Source organism: Salvelinus fontinalis, chromosome 4, assembly GCF_029448725.1.
Source record: "Salvelinus fontinalis isolate EN_2023a chromosome 4, ASM2944872v1, whole genome shotgun sequence".
Taxonomy (NCBI): Eukaryota; Metazoa; Chordata; class Actinopteri; order Salmoniformes; family Salmonidae; genus Salvelinus; species Salvelinus fontinalis.
In genome coordinates, this window is record NC_074668.1 from 61,551,177 (window position 1) to 61,566,424 (window position 15,248).

Sequence of the window (15,248 nt, forward strand, 5' to 3'; positions counted from 1 at the left end):
GAGGGCAGTATTCACAAAGCCTCATAATGGACGCTGTGGACTTATTATCTCGAGTGCAGTGGCACTAGATGAAATTAGCTTTCTGCTGGCACGCCCTAATAGGTGCCTTGCACTGGGCAACGAGGGTAATTAGGAGCAGAGCAACGGCACAGACCATCTGCTCAGTCTGATTTACATTAGCTAGCTAGCCCACCACCCAAACACAACAGTCAGAGCAGATCAGAGGGGAATGAATGGCTGTCAACAGACAGGATGTCACAACATATTCCCATGCATTATACATAGCAGGATTCGATTTGGAAAAAACGTTTAGGGAAACATTTTGCCAATGTAGATAATTGCGCTACACTGTTTCTGCACTTTTGGATGCTATACAAATACTCATCCCCAGCTCCCTCCTCTATCATCCCCATGTTTATTAATAATAATGTTCTTCCTCCTATTTATATTACAGCTACTACTCCTAGGTGTAGCCTACATGTAAAACGGGAAGGCGATTTCAATGCCCAGAGTAGCAAAACCAGAACGAACAGTCACACCGACTCAAATCATAGAGGTCAAATTTATTTACTTTCCCCAATATAAGAAATTAATAAAAGCTCTAATACAAAACATGGATTTACGTTGATGACTGTGATTATAGGAAACAATCATCTTTGTCACACAGGACAGTTGTGCACAACAGTGGGACTTAAAGGGAAACTATACATTGGAAGTGTACATATACAGTATTACACATTGATTCACATTTATGTTGGACATGTACCTATTGTGCTACCAAAAGGAAGTAAACAACAAAGACAAAACAGCATGTAAGACCAGAGTGAACCGCATTGCAGTTTTACCTCAACAGGTATTGGACTAGGTCTTCCAACACAGTTACAGTGCATTTCTACTGACTTGTAAAGGCAGGTAAAGTTGCATTTCTAGATGCCTCTGTGTGTGTCACAATGCACACAATCTAATACGTTGTACTATTCACTGCATTGCACTTTTCGATTTCAGTTGATGAAACACAAGTCCATCATTATTATTGTATAGCATCGCTAGATTTGCAGTAGCTACATAACCATAAGCACAAATGCTCATTGTCAAGTTATTAACACATCATTTTTAGCCCAAACATTGCTTTATTTATAGGGCTTGACATGACAATTCCGACCACACATAGACTATGTATTAACAAGTGATGAGAACAGCATTTGGTTTTTAAAAGCCATTTAACAAACTCTCCCAAAGTCAAATCCATTCCATGACGATTGGCACAAGAATGTAACGCAAGAAAAAGAACCTGTTGATCTTTCATCTTTAGACGTTTCTGTCTAGTGCGAAGCATCTGTGTTGTAGGACATCTACATTCGGTTGAATCTCACAACAACTATTTAATAGTAGTCTTTCCACAGTTATACACATTATTGTTAAAGCTATTCTAAATAAATACTCATCTCTTTATAACTTTTATCCACAATGCCAGCAATGCAATCATGCGACTAATTTATATATAAAATATTCTTTAAGGGTTCATCAGTGAGGATATCACTTCACAATAAGGGATTTGGTAAGATACATGAGGGAGACTATGAGAAAGAGAGGGGGGCTGGAACAGAGATACCAAGTTCTGGGGCCAAATGCAAAGGTGACGGGGTCATTGACTCCACAAATACGGTTTTATACACAAAATATGGACATTATGTCACATTTTCCGCTGAGTGTGCTTTTTCTGGGGTTTCAATGATGAACATAGACTTATCTGAATAACTTAACAAAGTAACACAAGCCTTGAAAAATAACAAGCTATTTGGAAAAGGAAAGCTCTTGATTTGTTAATCAGTTGCAAGTTATTGTGGCTACAATGTTAAGCAGTCTAACAGTCTTAGACTTAGTGCTTGGCAGGCACAGTCATTTTTATACCATTTATACATGGATGACAGACATGTAAAAACAGTTAAACTGAAGACAGTTTATCTGTACAATGACTACTCACAACTAAAAACGAAATACTGAATAATAATTTGGAAGCATTAAAAATATTCCAGCATATTGAAAAATACAATGTGTTTAGGCTGAATAATATTTTGAAAAAATGAATTGTTTATTTATTATAATATCAAAAATGTCAGTACTAAAGTATATTAAATCCCTCATCACAGTAAACTGTGTGCAAATATAATTTTTCCTTCCCACCAATTGTCAAATACCATTGTATCTCTGCTACAAGCTATATTGTACTGGCGAATGGGTCACGTTCATAGTAATTTCGCTTGTGAACACTCAAAAAAGCTCTTCACAAAAGAGGAGTAGTGAGAGAGAGAAGAGGAATGTGTGGCAGTGCACGTTTGGAGACTGAAACAGAGCAGTTGGGATCTAAATGGACCTCAGCCCCCAGAGGGGAAACCTAATTATAGAGAATAGACAGAATTTCCAGCTCATATGAACGTGTTTATATCCAGAAACCATATAAAACCGTATACCACAAAAATAATTTATTTAAAAAATACCAATACTCTTAGAAAAAAGGGTTCCAAAATGTTTCTTTGGCTGTCCCCATAGGCAAATCCTTCTTGGTTCTAGGTAGAACCCTTTTGGGTTCCAGGTAGAACCCTCTTTGGAAAGGGTTCGACATGGAGCCAAAAGTATTCTACTGGGAACCAAAAAGGGTTCTTCAAATGGTTCTCCTATGGGGACAGCCAAAGAACCCTTTTAGGTTCTAGATAGCACCTTTTTTTCTAAGAGTGTATAACACTGGGGTATATTTATCAGTTGAAATTACTGGACATTTTACAGACTGTGGGAGTCCTAAAGTCAGCTAAATATAAATCAAATATTATTTTGATGTAGAAAATATTAATAAAACCATATGGATATGTGATGGAATGTGAAATTAGTCATTCTTTCTATGGTGTTTTTTATCAAGAGCAATTCCATTACAACACAACAAAATCCAACAGTACATACAGAATATCTATGTGAAACCACTTCAGGTTACCTCTAGTGTTTTTTGTGTACTAAAAACAGACTTTGATAATGCTTCCTAAATGCTTGAATGCCTCCTAACCTGAGACCAATTTACAGTATGAAGTGAATTCCCTCTGGACAGAAAGACCATACTCCCAGCCCCAGTTTACCAGTAGTAGCCCTGTGATTTCATGGCAGTGCCCCAGTAGTAAAGGGATATAGAGTGAGGAGTGGTGCGGGTAACATCTTAGAGTTGGGGGACACAGCTTATCCAAGAGGTAGGGGAAGGAGAGGAAGGCGCCGACTTAGTTTAGGTTCAACCCAAACTTTCAGCTTCGGTCCAGAAAGTAATTCTCTTTTTGATACTGCCTGTCATGCACAAAGGGACACTGGAAGAAGCAGAAGAGAGTTAGGCTGTCCTACTCAGACTGGGAGGTGCGTGTGTGTGTGTGTATGTGTGTGTGTGTCTGTGTGTGTGTGTGTGTGTGTGTGTGTGTGTGTGTGTGTGTGTGTGTGTGTGTGTGTGTGTGTGTGTGTGTGTTTGTGTGTGTGTGTGTGTGTGTGGCTGTCTGCACAAAGAGCATTGGAGAGGACTAGCCCAGTCAACTCTACAGGATCCTGTGTGCGACAGCCCGGGCTCTCTGGGGACTATGGCTGTCTTCTGAGGGGTGTTTGAGCAGGTCCATGGGCATCAGAGGGATGGGCTGGTTCTGCCTGCTCACCACCACCTCGTACGGGGGCGCCTCCTCCAGGGGGAACGCTGACAGGGAGATGGAGGATATTGGCTGCTGCCTGAGCTCGTGCAGTCCGATTGGGTAGTGGGAGGCGGCGGCGCTGCTGGCGGACACCCAAGAGGCTCCAGCAGACGGCTCCTCCATCTCCAAGCTGGTGTAGGTGGCCTGCTGGTGGCCCCGCTGACAGGGGTCCGTGAGGGAATACGGAGGGGGGTCGTCTGTGGGGACGTATATCTGTGTCGCACCTGGTCCCACACATTCATCATAGCTGGAATAAAGAAGAGTATATCAGGTAAATAGGTATAACATTTTAAAAGAGGATATCTCCAACCTTCAAACAATGGTTGGCAAAGTGTTCATTTAGCCTATGCTGATGGACCTGGATTCTATGTTTGTAGTTAGCAACATGAACACAAATGAAATGTTTAGCATAAGAAGACTAAACATAATATACATCTGAATGGTGAAACAGGCCTGTTAGAGGAGATTCTTGTCATCTACTGTGAGCTCTTATCCTGTGTGGCTGCTGCTAGTCTTGGTTTGGTGCTTTCCATGGGAGAGCCTGCCAATGGACAGTTATTTCAGCTCTCACATAACCCACAATCCCACAGTGCACTGGAAGTCTGTCTAGCACATACAACCACCCTACTAGAGCTGCTGGGCTTTATAGAGGCCCTGTAACACAAAGACAATAACAACACATCCGCCACGCTGATCCTCAACACGGGGGCCCCTCAGGTGTGCGTGCTCAGTCCCCTCCTGTACTCCTTGTTCACTCATGACTGCATGGCCAGGCACGACTCCAACACCATCATCAAGTTTGCAAATGACACAACAGTGGTAGGCCTGATCATCAACAACGATGAGACAGCCTATTGGGAGGTCAGAGACCTGGCCCTGTGGTACCAGGACAACAACCTCTCCCTCAACGTGATCAAGACAAACGTGATCATTGTGGACTACAGGACAATTCTCATCAACGGGGCTGCAGAGGAGCAGGTTGAGAGCTTCAAGTTCCTTGGTGTCCACATCACCAACAAACTATCATGGTCCAAACACTAAGACAGTTGTGAAGAGGGCACGACAAAGCCTATTCCCCTTTAGGAGACTGAAAAGATTTGGCATGGGTCCTCAGATCCTCAAAAGGTTCTACAGCTGCAGCATCGAGAGCATCCTGACTGGTTGCATCACTGCCTGGTATGGCAACTGCTCAGCCTCCGACTGCAAGCCACTACAGAGGGTAATGCGTACGGCCCATTACATCACTGGGGCCAAGCTTCCTGCCATCCAGGACCTCTATGGCTGGCGGTGTCAGAGGAAGGCCCTGAAAATTGTCAAAGACTCCAGACACCCTAGGGATGGACTGTTCTCTCTGCTACCGCACGGCAAGTGGTACCGGAGCGCCAAGTCTATGTCCAAATGGCTTCTTAGCTGCTTCTACCCCTAAGCCATAAGACTCCGAACAGCTAATCAAAGGGCTACCCAGACCCCTCTTTTACGCTGCTGCTACTCTCTGTTTATTATCTATGCATAGTCACTTTAACTCTACCTACGTGTACATATTACCTCAATTACCTCGACTAACAGGTGCTCCCGCACATTGACTCTGTACCGGTAGCCCCTGTATATAGCCTCGCTATTGTTATTTTACTGCTGCTGTTTAATTATTTGTTACTTTTATTTTCTATGTTTTTATTTATCAATTCTTTACTCAACACCTTTTTTCCTTAACATCTTAAAGCATTGTTGGTTAAGGGCTTGTAAGTAAGCATTTCACAGTAAGGTCTACACCGATTGTATTTGGCGCATGTGACAAATAACATTTGATTTGATAAGCAGAGAGAGAAAGAGAGAAAGAGTTTGACATGGTGTCAGTCAGGCCGACTGGCTTGTATAACATTATGTGAGATACGTTTGCCACGGCCCATCATCATATGTGTAGACCAACCGCTAAATCGCCCTCTACCACCACGACACTGACCCCAGGGGATATCTGGGAATAGAGAAAATACAGTGCGATAATTGAATCTGTGGAATTGTAAACAGTATCACCCTCTCAGAGAGCGGGTGTGGGGAAGCAAGGCAAATGGCACTGTGGCTGTGGATTACTTAAGCCTGTCACCTCCGGGTTGGGCCGGGTGATACACAGAGATTTAATGATGAGAGAAGGTATTGGGAGCCGGAGTAAATTAGGTCTTTATTAATGATAGACTGGAGGAGAGTTCTACTTCCTCTACACAGGGCTTCCAGTAAAAGGTTTAGCTAAGCTGAACAGTAGGAACATTCACAATTGACCTCATATCAGTCCAGCTATAAAGTGTATTAGATATACACTGAGTATACAAAACATAAGGAATAACAGCTCTTTCCATGACAGACATAGACTGATCAGGTGAATCCAGGTGAAAGCTATGATCCCTTATTGATGTCACCTGTTAAATCCACTTCAATCAGTGTAGATGAAGGGGAGGAGACAGGTTAAAGAAGGATTTTTAAACCTTGAGACAATTAAGACATGGATTGTGTATGTGTGCCATTCAGAGGGTGAATGGGGAAGACAAAAACTGTAAGTGTCTTTGAACGGGGTATGGTAGTAGGTGCCAGGTGCACCAGTTTGAGTGTGTCAAGAACTGCAATGCTGCTGGGTTTTTAACGCTCAACAGTTTCCCATGTGTATCAAGAATGGTCCACCACCCAAAGGATATCGAGCCAACTTGACACAACTGTCAAAAGCATTGGAGTCAACATGGGCCAGCATCCCTGTGGAACACTTTCGACACCTTGTAGAGTCCATGCTCTGATGAATTGCGGCTGTTCTGAGGGCAAATGGAGGTGCAACTCAATATTATGAAGGTGTTCCTAATGTTTTGTACACTCAGTGTATATTTTCTGCCACCGCATTGCCCCATTCTGTTCTAAACGTTATTCTGGATGGTTTCAAATGGGTTTGAGGTAAATGAAAGTATGTGAGCTACTCTTTATACAGAGACCTATACAGTCAGGTATCTGCTCCTCATAGAGACTCATACAGTCAGGTATCTGCTTCTCATAGAGACTCATACAGTCAGGTATCTGCTCCTCATAGAGACATACAGTCAGGTATCTGCTCCTCATAGAGACTCATACAGTCAGGTATCTGCTTCTCATAGAGACTCATACAGTCAGGTATCTGCTCCTCATAGAGACATACAGTCAGGTATCTGCTCCTCATAGAGACTCATACAGTCAGGTATCTGCTCCTCATAGAGACTCATACAGTCAGGTATCTGCTCCTCATAGAGACTCATACAGTCAGGTATCTGCTTCTCATAGAGACTCATACAGTCAGGTATCTGCTCCTCATAGAGACATACAGTCAGGTATCTGCTCCTCATAGAGACTCATACAGTCAGGTATCTGCTCCTCATAGAGACTCATACAGTCAGGTATCTGCTCCTCATAGAGACTCATACAGTCAGGTATCTGCTTCTCATAGAGACTCATACAGCCAGGTATCTGCTCCTCATAGAGACTCATACAGTCAGGTATCTGCTCCTCATAGAGACATACAGTCAGGTATCTGCTCCTCGTAGAGACTCATACAGAGTCAGGTAGCGGGTCCTCTCCTCTGCTGGTGCTCTGTGCTCAGTGGGACAGTAAAAGGTGCTGTTCAGGAGCCTCAGTAATGACTGCTTGATTTCAAATGAGTCGCGTAGCTGACTAACTCCCCGGCCACTGCTCCCTCCACCCTCCATCACTGTGCTGCAGAGTGCTGCCTGTCTGCCTGCGTGCAGAGCTATTTTAGACTCCGGCCGCGCTCCGGCTCATTCAGACAGACTTAATGTCCCCAGAACACAGCAGGACAGAAACATTTCACATGATCCGGGGTTACAGACAAAAACAGGACTTGCCATTAGCCGGTGCTATAGTACAAAAATGGTTTATAAGGCCATTTTCTATGCAAGACTACAGTGGGCCATTAATTTGCCATATAGCAGTACAAATTCAGAGTGAAACCTGACAGACAACATTGACTTTATTCTAAAACTTTTCACCTTTTTTTCCTATTCTACTTGGATCGACACATTGAAAGAGATTGGTTAACGATTTTAAGTAAAAAGGTGAGAGTGATCTTAGATACTTTGTAAAAAAGGTGAGAGCATTTGACATACTTTGTAACTGTGTAACCAAAGCAACAACAAAAAAATCCTCCTTCTGGTTCTGCATGTGTAACATGCTCTGTTATGTAATGACTGCATAACACAACAATGTTAAAGCAGTGGGCACAGAAACGCCAACTTACTATTGAGAGGTGATGACACAAATGGCAGTCAGTGGTGATGCATACAGTATCTCTCAATTACTTTATTTTCTTATCTCAAATACTTTCTTCTAAGAGTTGAAGAGGAGGATGATGCCCCATTTCTTATTAGTAAATATTGCATTATCTTATTAGTTCAAATTCTCTCTGGTAACTTTCTGTTATCGAGTAGATTGTATTCCATACTCTTATGCATCATTGGTTACAGCTGTGTAGACAACTGGGCAGTATCAGAACAAACTGACCAGGTGTCATCTGACTACTTGAAGTATTCTGATGTTGTGGGTAGAGAAGGATTTGTTTTGCTAGTAATCACTGTCGAGCACTGGGGCCCTTCAAAAGCACTAAATCAGGAGTTCCCAAACATTTGGGGCCGCGACCCTATTTTGACATAAAAATGTTTTGCAACACCACCATGTAAAAAAAGTGATGGAATCAACAGCCAATGTTTACCTTTTTATTTAAGACTATGAAAGTCTATTACATATCAGTGACACTATTTATGACACTATTTCAATCTGAAGGAAGTATGGTTTGAAGTGACATCAAAAACGTATTGAAGTTCAGAAGATCATCAGGCAATAATGTTGTTTGATCTTCTGTGTAGAAAAGAACATAATCATTGATAATGTTTTTTCCACCCCAGTCTGATTTAGTGCCTGGTCTTGTCCACCCTGTTCTAATGAGACCAGCGTAGCTTGTGGGCATCGTAGAGGGAAACAGAAAACCCATACGTGTTCTGGATAGTCTTATCGTTCAGTGATGGGGTCATAATATTTTGGAGTTTAAACCGTTCTAAAGATAGAACGACATTTGTAGGAAGAAAACAGAAATCGCTCTGTTTATTACAACCGCATATAACGGCTACTGGAGGTTACTTACTTAACCGTGGTTCTATGAACCAAGCGCTTTCCCCCCCCAGTAAATCTCGCAACCCCATTTTCAAATCAGGTGACCCCACATGAGGTTGCGACCCCTAGTTTGGGAAACGCTGTACTAAATACTGTACATAATTCTGTAACGCTCGTCGGAAGGATGAGACCAAGGTGCAGCGTTGTACGTGTTCATGCTTCTTTATTAAATCCGAACACCAAACAAAACAACAAAAGAACAATGAACGTCACGTTCTGAAGGCTACACAGAGCTAACAAAAAACAACATCCCACAACCTAAGGTGGCAAAACAGGCTGCCTAAGTATGATTCCCAATCAGAGAAAACGATAGACAGCTGTCCCTGATTGAGAACCATACCCATAACATAGAAACACAAAACCTAGAAATAAAGAACATAGAACGCCCACCCAAATCACGCCCTGACCAAACCAAATAGAGACATAAAAAGGCTCTCTAAGGTCAGGGCGTGAAGGTACCCCCACCCAAAGGTGCGGACTCCGGCCGCAAAAGCTGAACCTATAGGGGAGGGTCTGGGTGGGCATCTATCCGCGGTGGCGGCTCTGGTGCGGGACGTAGACCCCGCTCCACCTCTGGCTCACCCCACTTTGGTGGCGCCTCTGGTGCGGGGACCCTCGTCGCCGACCCCGGACTGGGGATCCTCGTCGCGGGCCCCGGACTGGGGACCGTCGCTGGAGGCTCCGGACCTGAGGCCGTCGCTGGAGGCTTCGTGCCATGACTCATCACTGGAGGCTTCGTGCCATGACTCATCACTGGAGGCTTCGTGCCATGGATCATCACTGGAGGCTTCGTGCCATGGATCATCACTGGAGGCTTCGTGCCACGGATCATCACTGGAGGCTTTGTGCCACGGATCATCACTGGAGGCTTCGTGCCACGGATCATCACTGGAGGCTTTGTGCCACGGATCACCACTGGAGGCATCGTGCCATGGATCATCACTGGATGCTTCGTGCCATGGATCATCACTGGGCCGTGGAGACACACTGGAGGTCTGGAGAGCAGAGCTGGCACAACCCGTCCTGGCTGGATGCTCATCCTAGCCCGGCAACTGCGGGGCGTTGGCACAGGACGCACTGGGCTGTGAGAGCACATCGGAGACACTGTGCGTAGAGCCAGCACAGGATATACTGGGCCGAGGAGGCGCACTGGAGGTCTGGAGCGTAGAGCTGGCACCACCCTTCCTGGCTGGATGCTCACCCTAGCCCGGCAACAGCGGGGTGCTGGCACAGGATGTACTGGGCTGTGGACACGCACCGGAGACACAGTGCGCAGTGCTAGCGCAGGATATCCTGGACCGAAGAGACGCACTGGAGGCCAGATGCGCTGAGCCGGCACCATCCGTCCTGGCTGGATGCCCACTCTAGCCCGGCCAATGCGTGGAGCTGGAATTTAGCGCACCGGGCTATGAGTGCGCACTGGAGACAGAGCCACATAACATGGGGCCTGACTAGTCACACTCTCCCCACGGTAAGCATGAGGAGTTGGCTCAGGTCTCCAACCTGACTCAGCCAATCTCCTCGTGTGCCCCCCCCCCCATCTTTTTGGGAGTGGCTTCTCGGGCTTCCGTGCTAGCCGTGTCCCCTCGTAACGCTGGGCCCCCTTTCTAGCTGCCTCCGCCTTCCTAGCTGCTTCCACCTGTTCCCATGGGAGGCGATCCCTTCCGGCCAGGATCTCCTCCCACGTCCAGGATCCTTTGCCATCCAGGATGTCCTCCCATGTCCAGTCCTCCTTACCACGCTGCTTGGTCCGTTTGTGGTGGGATGTTCTATCACGCTCGTCGGAAGGATGAGACCAAGGTGCAGCGTTGTACGTGTTCATGCTTCTTTATTAAATCCGAACACCAAAAAAACGAACAAAAGAACAAGGAACGTCACGTCTGAAGGCTACGCAGAGCTAACAAAAAACAACACCCCACAATCCCTAAGGTGGCAAAACAGGCTGCCTAAGTATGATTCCCAATCAGAGACAACGATAGACAGCTGTCCCTGATTGAGAACCATACCCGGCCAAAACATAGAAACACAAAACCTAGAAATAAAGAACATAGAATACCCACCCAAATCACACCCTGACCAAACCAAATAGAGACATAAAAAGGCTCTCTAAGGTCAGGGCGTGACAAATACCCACATATCTCTATCTTTTCTAACCCATATTGTTAGTCAACTCTAGTCAGAAGGAATATAAAGTTATCAGCTGTTGCCCTGGATACTTTCAGCGGGTTTTTTTCCTACTCGTTTTTATGAATAAATGATGATCATGCTGATCCAGGAAAGAGGGTGAGAGTCTCAGCTTGCAGAAGTGTGTGTGTGTGTGTGTGTGTTTGTTTACGTGTGTCTGATATTCATCACACAGCTCAGCAATGTTATTAATCCCTTCAGGGTGCAATAAACTACCAGCACCACATAAACATTGAAAATAGGGCTTTTCGCTCTAAATCAACACGCTGATACAGACGTTTGTCGAGAGACTCCAGAATTTCTTTGCCAGGTATGGTAGCGTTGTGGACACCTGAGGGCCTAGCTGTTTTCATGCCAGGGTTTCATGAGTGTTACACTAAGCTCAGAATCCCCTCTCTGATTCGGGTGAGAATACTTTGCACGTTGCAGTCGCCCCCCTTATGGGAACTATAAGTCCCCTAGGATGCTAACACAAGGTGTTGCATGCTGCAAATAATGAATTATTAGCTAGCAAAATAAGATATAACACCGCTACAGCCTAGCCCTGTTTAGATTGTCTAATCAATCCTGCCTGCAGTCTACTGCTGTTTTCAATAATCTACATGCTGTATGTGGTGGTAGGTAGCCTAGCGGTTATGAGCATTGGCCCAGTAATAGAAAGGTTACTGGTTTGAATCCCTGAGCTGACTAGGTGAAAATCTGTTGATGTGCCCTTCAGCAGGGCACTTAATCCTAATTGCTCCTGTAAATCACTCTGCTAAATTAGGTAAATGTATGTTTGCATACACATTCATTTCCCTGAGCACAGTTGTATAATTGGGCATAATTTGTCATAGGATGAAACTACAGTATGGAGAACCATGGGACTTCTCCAGAAATACCTGTGGTGCATATGACACAGAATGTGTTACATTCCAACGCCTGGAGAGGCGTTCACAACTATGATACATGAATGCAGGTGCGTTAGGCTGTCAAAAAGTTGGACGTAAAGCGCTATATACATCTTCATAGGTATACAATGTACTCCAAAGCCCAAGGAGAGGTGTGGGTCACTAGAGGGAGGACCTCTGGCTTCCGGCCTATAGCTCTAGAGAGATGACAGCACTGACTGGAGCATATGGCCCGGTCTGTCCACTGCACTGTGGGGCTGGCACAGGGAGCTCACTCTTTCAGCTCCCTGGCTCTGTCAGAGGCCCATGCCTGTAGAGCTACGTACAAGAGCAACAGTGTGTGGTTATGAATGTGCTGTGCATACCTTATTGTGCATATACCTGTAGATGTTAGTGTGAGTTTGTGCGTGTGTGTGAATGCATGCGTGTGTGTTTAAATTAGAATACACTCAGTGTACAAAACATTAAGAACACCTGCTCTTTCCATGACATAGACTGACCAGGTGAATCCAGGTGAAAGCTATGATCCCTTATTGATGTCACTTGTTAAATCCACTTCAATCAGTGTCGATCAGTGGTTCTTAACCTGGGTTCGATCGAACCCCAGGGGTTCGGTGAGTCAGTCTCAGGGGTTCGGCGGAGGTCAAGACACACATCCGACTCATATGATTCGTGATGACACGAAGAGAGCCAGATTCGATGAAAAGGCTACTCTGCCTGTTCTCGGCTTTGTACCCATCAACAAACCGATCCTCACAGCATCGTACGAAGTTGCTTACCTGATCGCAAAGCAGGGCAAACCACACACCATTGGTGAAACACTCATAGAACCATCTGTGTTGAAGATGGCGAATATCATGCTGGGAAAAGAGGCTGAAGTTAAGTTATCCCAAATTCCTCTTTCAAATGACACCATCAGCGACAGAATAGAGGACATGAGCAAAGACATCTTGGCTCAAGTAGTTGCAGATCTGATTTCAAGCCAGGCAAAATTCAGCCTTCAACTCGACGAGACCACAGACGTTTCCAATCTAAGCCAGCTTGCTGTATTCGTGCGCTATTTGAAAGACGACGTGATAAAGGAAGATTTTTTATTTTGTAAGCCTCTTACAACAACAACTAAGGCAGCCGATGTGAAGAAACTTGTGGATGACTTCTTCAAAGACAACAATCTTTCATGGGATATGGTTTCTGCAGTTTGTTCGGACGGAGCTCCAGTCATGCTGGGAAGAAAGTCTGGTTTTGGTGCGCTAGTGAAAGCCGATGCACCACACATCATTGTTACGCATTGTATTCTGCACAGGCATGCGTTGGCAACAAAAACCTTGCCTCCAAAACTGTCAGAAGTATTACAAATTGTAGTGGAATGCGTGAACTATGTGCGAACTAGTGCTCTGAGGCACCGCATCTTCAGTGAGCTGTGTAAAGAAATGGGCTCTGAATTCGAGGTACTTCTGTACCATTCTAACGTTCGGTGGTTATCCCGGGGACAGGTGCTGAATCGTGTTTTTGCCGTGCGTGTGGAATTAGCCCTGTTTTTGCAAGAACACCAACATTGTCATGCAGATTGCTTCAAAAATTCTGAGTTCATTCTCATTTTAGCGTACATGGCTGATATCTTCGCAGCTCTCAATCAGATTATTTTTCCAATTAAGAAGGGTTCGGTGAATGCGCATATGAAACTGGTGGGGTTCAGTACCTCCAACAAGGTTAAGAACCACTGGTGTAGATGAAGGGGAGGAGACAGGTTGAGACATGGATTGTGTATGTGTGCCATTCAGAGGGTGAATGGGCCAGACAAAAGATTTAAGAACCTTTCAACGGGGTATGGTAGTAGGTGCACCGGTTTGTGCCAAGAACTTCAACGCTGCTGGGGTTTTTCACTCTCAACAGTTTCCCGTGTGTATCAAGAATGGTCCACCATCCAAAGGACATCCAGCCATCTTGACACAACTGTGGGAAGCATTAGAGTCAACATCTGCCAGCATCCCTGTGGAACGCTTTCGACACCTTGTAGAGTCCACGAATTGAGGCTGTTCTGAGGGCAAAAGGGAGTGTGGGGTGCAAGTCAATATTAGGAAGGTGTTCTTAATGTTTTATACACTCAGTGTATACAGTACCAGTCCAAAGTTTGGACACACCTACTCATTCAAGGGTTTTTCTTTATTTTTACTATTTTCTACATTGTAGAATAATAGTGAAGACATCAAAACTATGAATTAACACATATGGAATCTTGTAGTAACCAAAAAAGTGTTTTATATTTGAGATTCTTTAAAGTAGCCAGCCTTTGCCTTGATGACAGCTTTGCACACCCTTGGCATTCTCTCAACTAGCTTCACCTGGAATGCTTTTCCAACAGTCTTGAAGGAGTTCCCACATACGCTGAGCACTTGTTGGCTGCTTTTCCTTCACTCTGCCGTCCAACTCATCCTAAACCATCTCAATTGGGTTGAGGTCAGGTGATTGTGGAGGCCAGGTCATCTGATGCAGCACTCCATCACTCTCCTTCGTAGTCAAATAGCCCTTACACAGCCTGGAGGCGTGTTTTTGGTTATTGTCCTGTTGAAAAAGCCATGCTGGTTAATTGTGCCTTGAATACTAAATAAATCACTAACACTGTCACCAGCAAAGCACCCGGAAACATCACACCTCCTCCTCCATGCTTCACGGTGGGAACCACACATGTGGAGATCATCCGTTCACCTACTCTGCGTCTCACAAAGATACTGCGGTTGGAACCTAAAATCTCAAATTTGGACTCATCAGACCAAAGGACAGATTTCCACCAGTCTTATGTCCATTGCTCGTGCTTCTTGGCCCAAGCAAGTCTCTTCTTATTATTGGGGTCCTTTAGTAGTGGTTTCTTTGCAGCAATTTGACCATGAAGGACTGAGTTCTTTAAATTTTCCGTATTGACTGACCTTCATGTCTTACAGTAATGATGGATTGTATTTCTCTTTGCTTATTTGAGCTGTTCTTGCCATAATATGGACTTGGTCTTTTATCAAATAGGGCTATTTTCTGTATACCAGCCCAACCTTGTCACAACACAACTGATTGGCTCAAATACATTAAGATGGAAAGACATTCCACAAATGAACTTTTAACAAGGCTCACCTGTTAATTGAAATGCATTCCAGGTGACTACCGCATGAAGCTGGTTGAGTGTGCAAAGCTGTCATCAAGGCAAAGGGTGGCTACTTTGAAGAATCTCAAATATAAAATATATTGTGATTTGTTTAACACTTTTTTGGTTACTACATGATTCCAT

General features: G+C 44.6%; 1 protein-coding gene across 2 annotated transcripts in view; it reads right to left on the bottom strand.

Annotated features, from left to right (window-relative positions):
- Positions 1–543: 543 nt before the first annotated feature.
- The window catches only part of LOC129854143 (protein BEAN1-like), a 45,724-nt gene continuing 31,019 nt past the window's right edge, over positions 544–15,248 (bottom strand). For both annotated transcript variants that reach the window (XM_055920895.1, XM_055920896.1), the window contains one exon: positions 544–3,957. In XM_055920895.1, the coding sequence (XP_055776870.1) occupies positions 3,564–3,957 (394 nt within the window). In that variant the 3' untranslated portion in view covers positions 544–3,563. The remainder of the gene's footprint in view (positions 3,958–15,248) is intronic.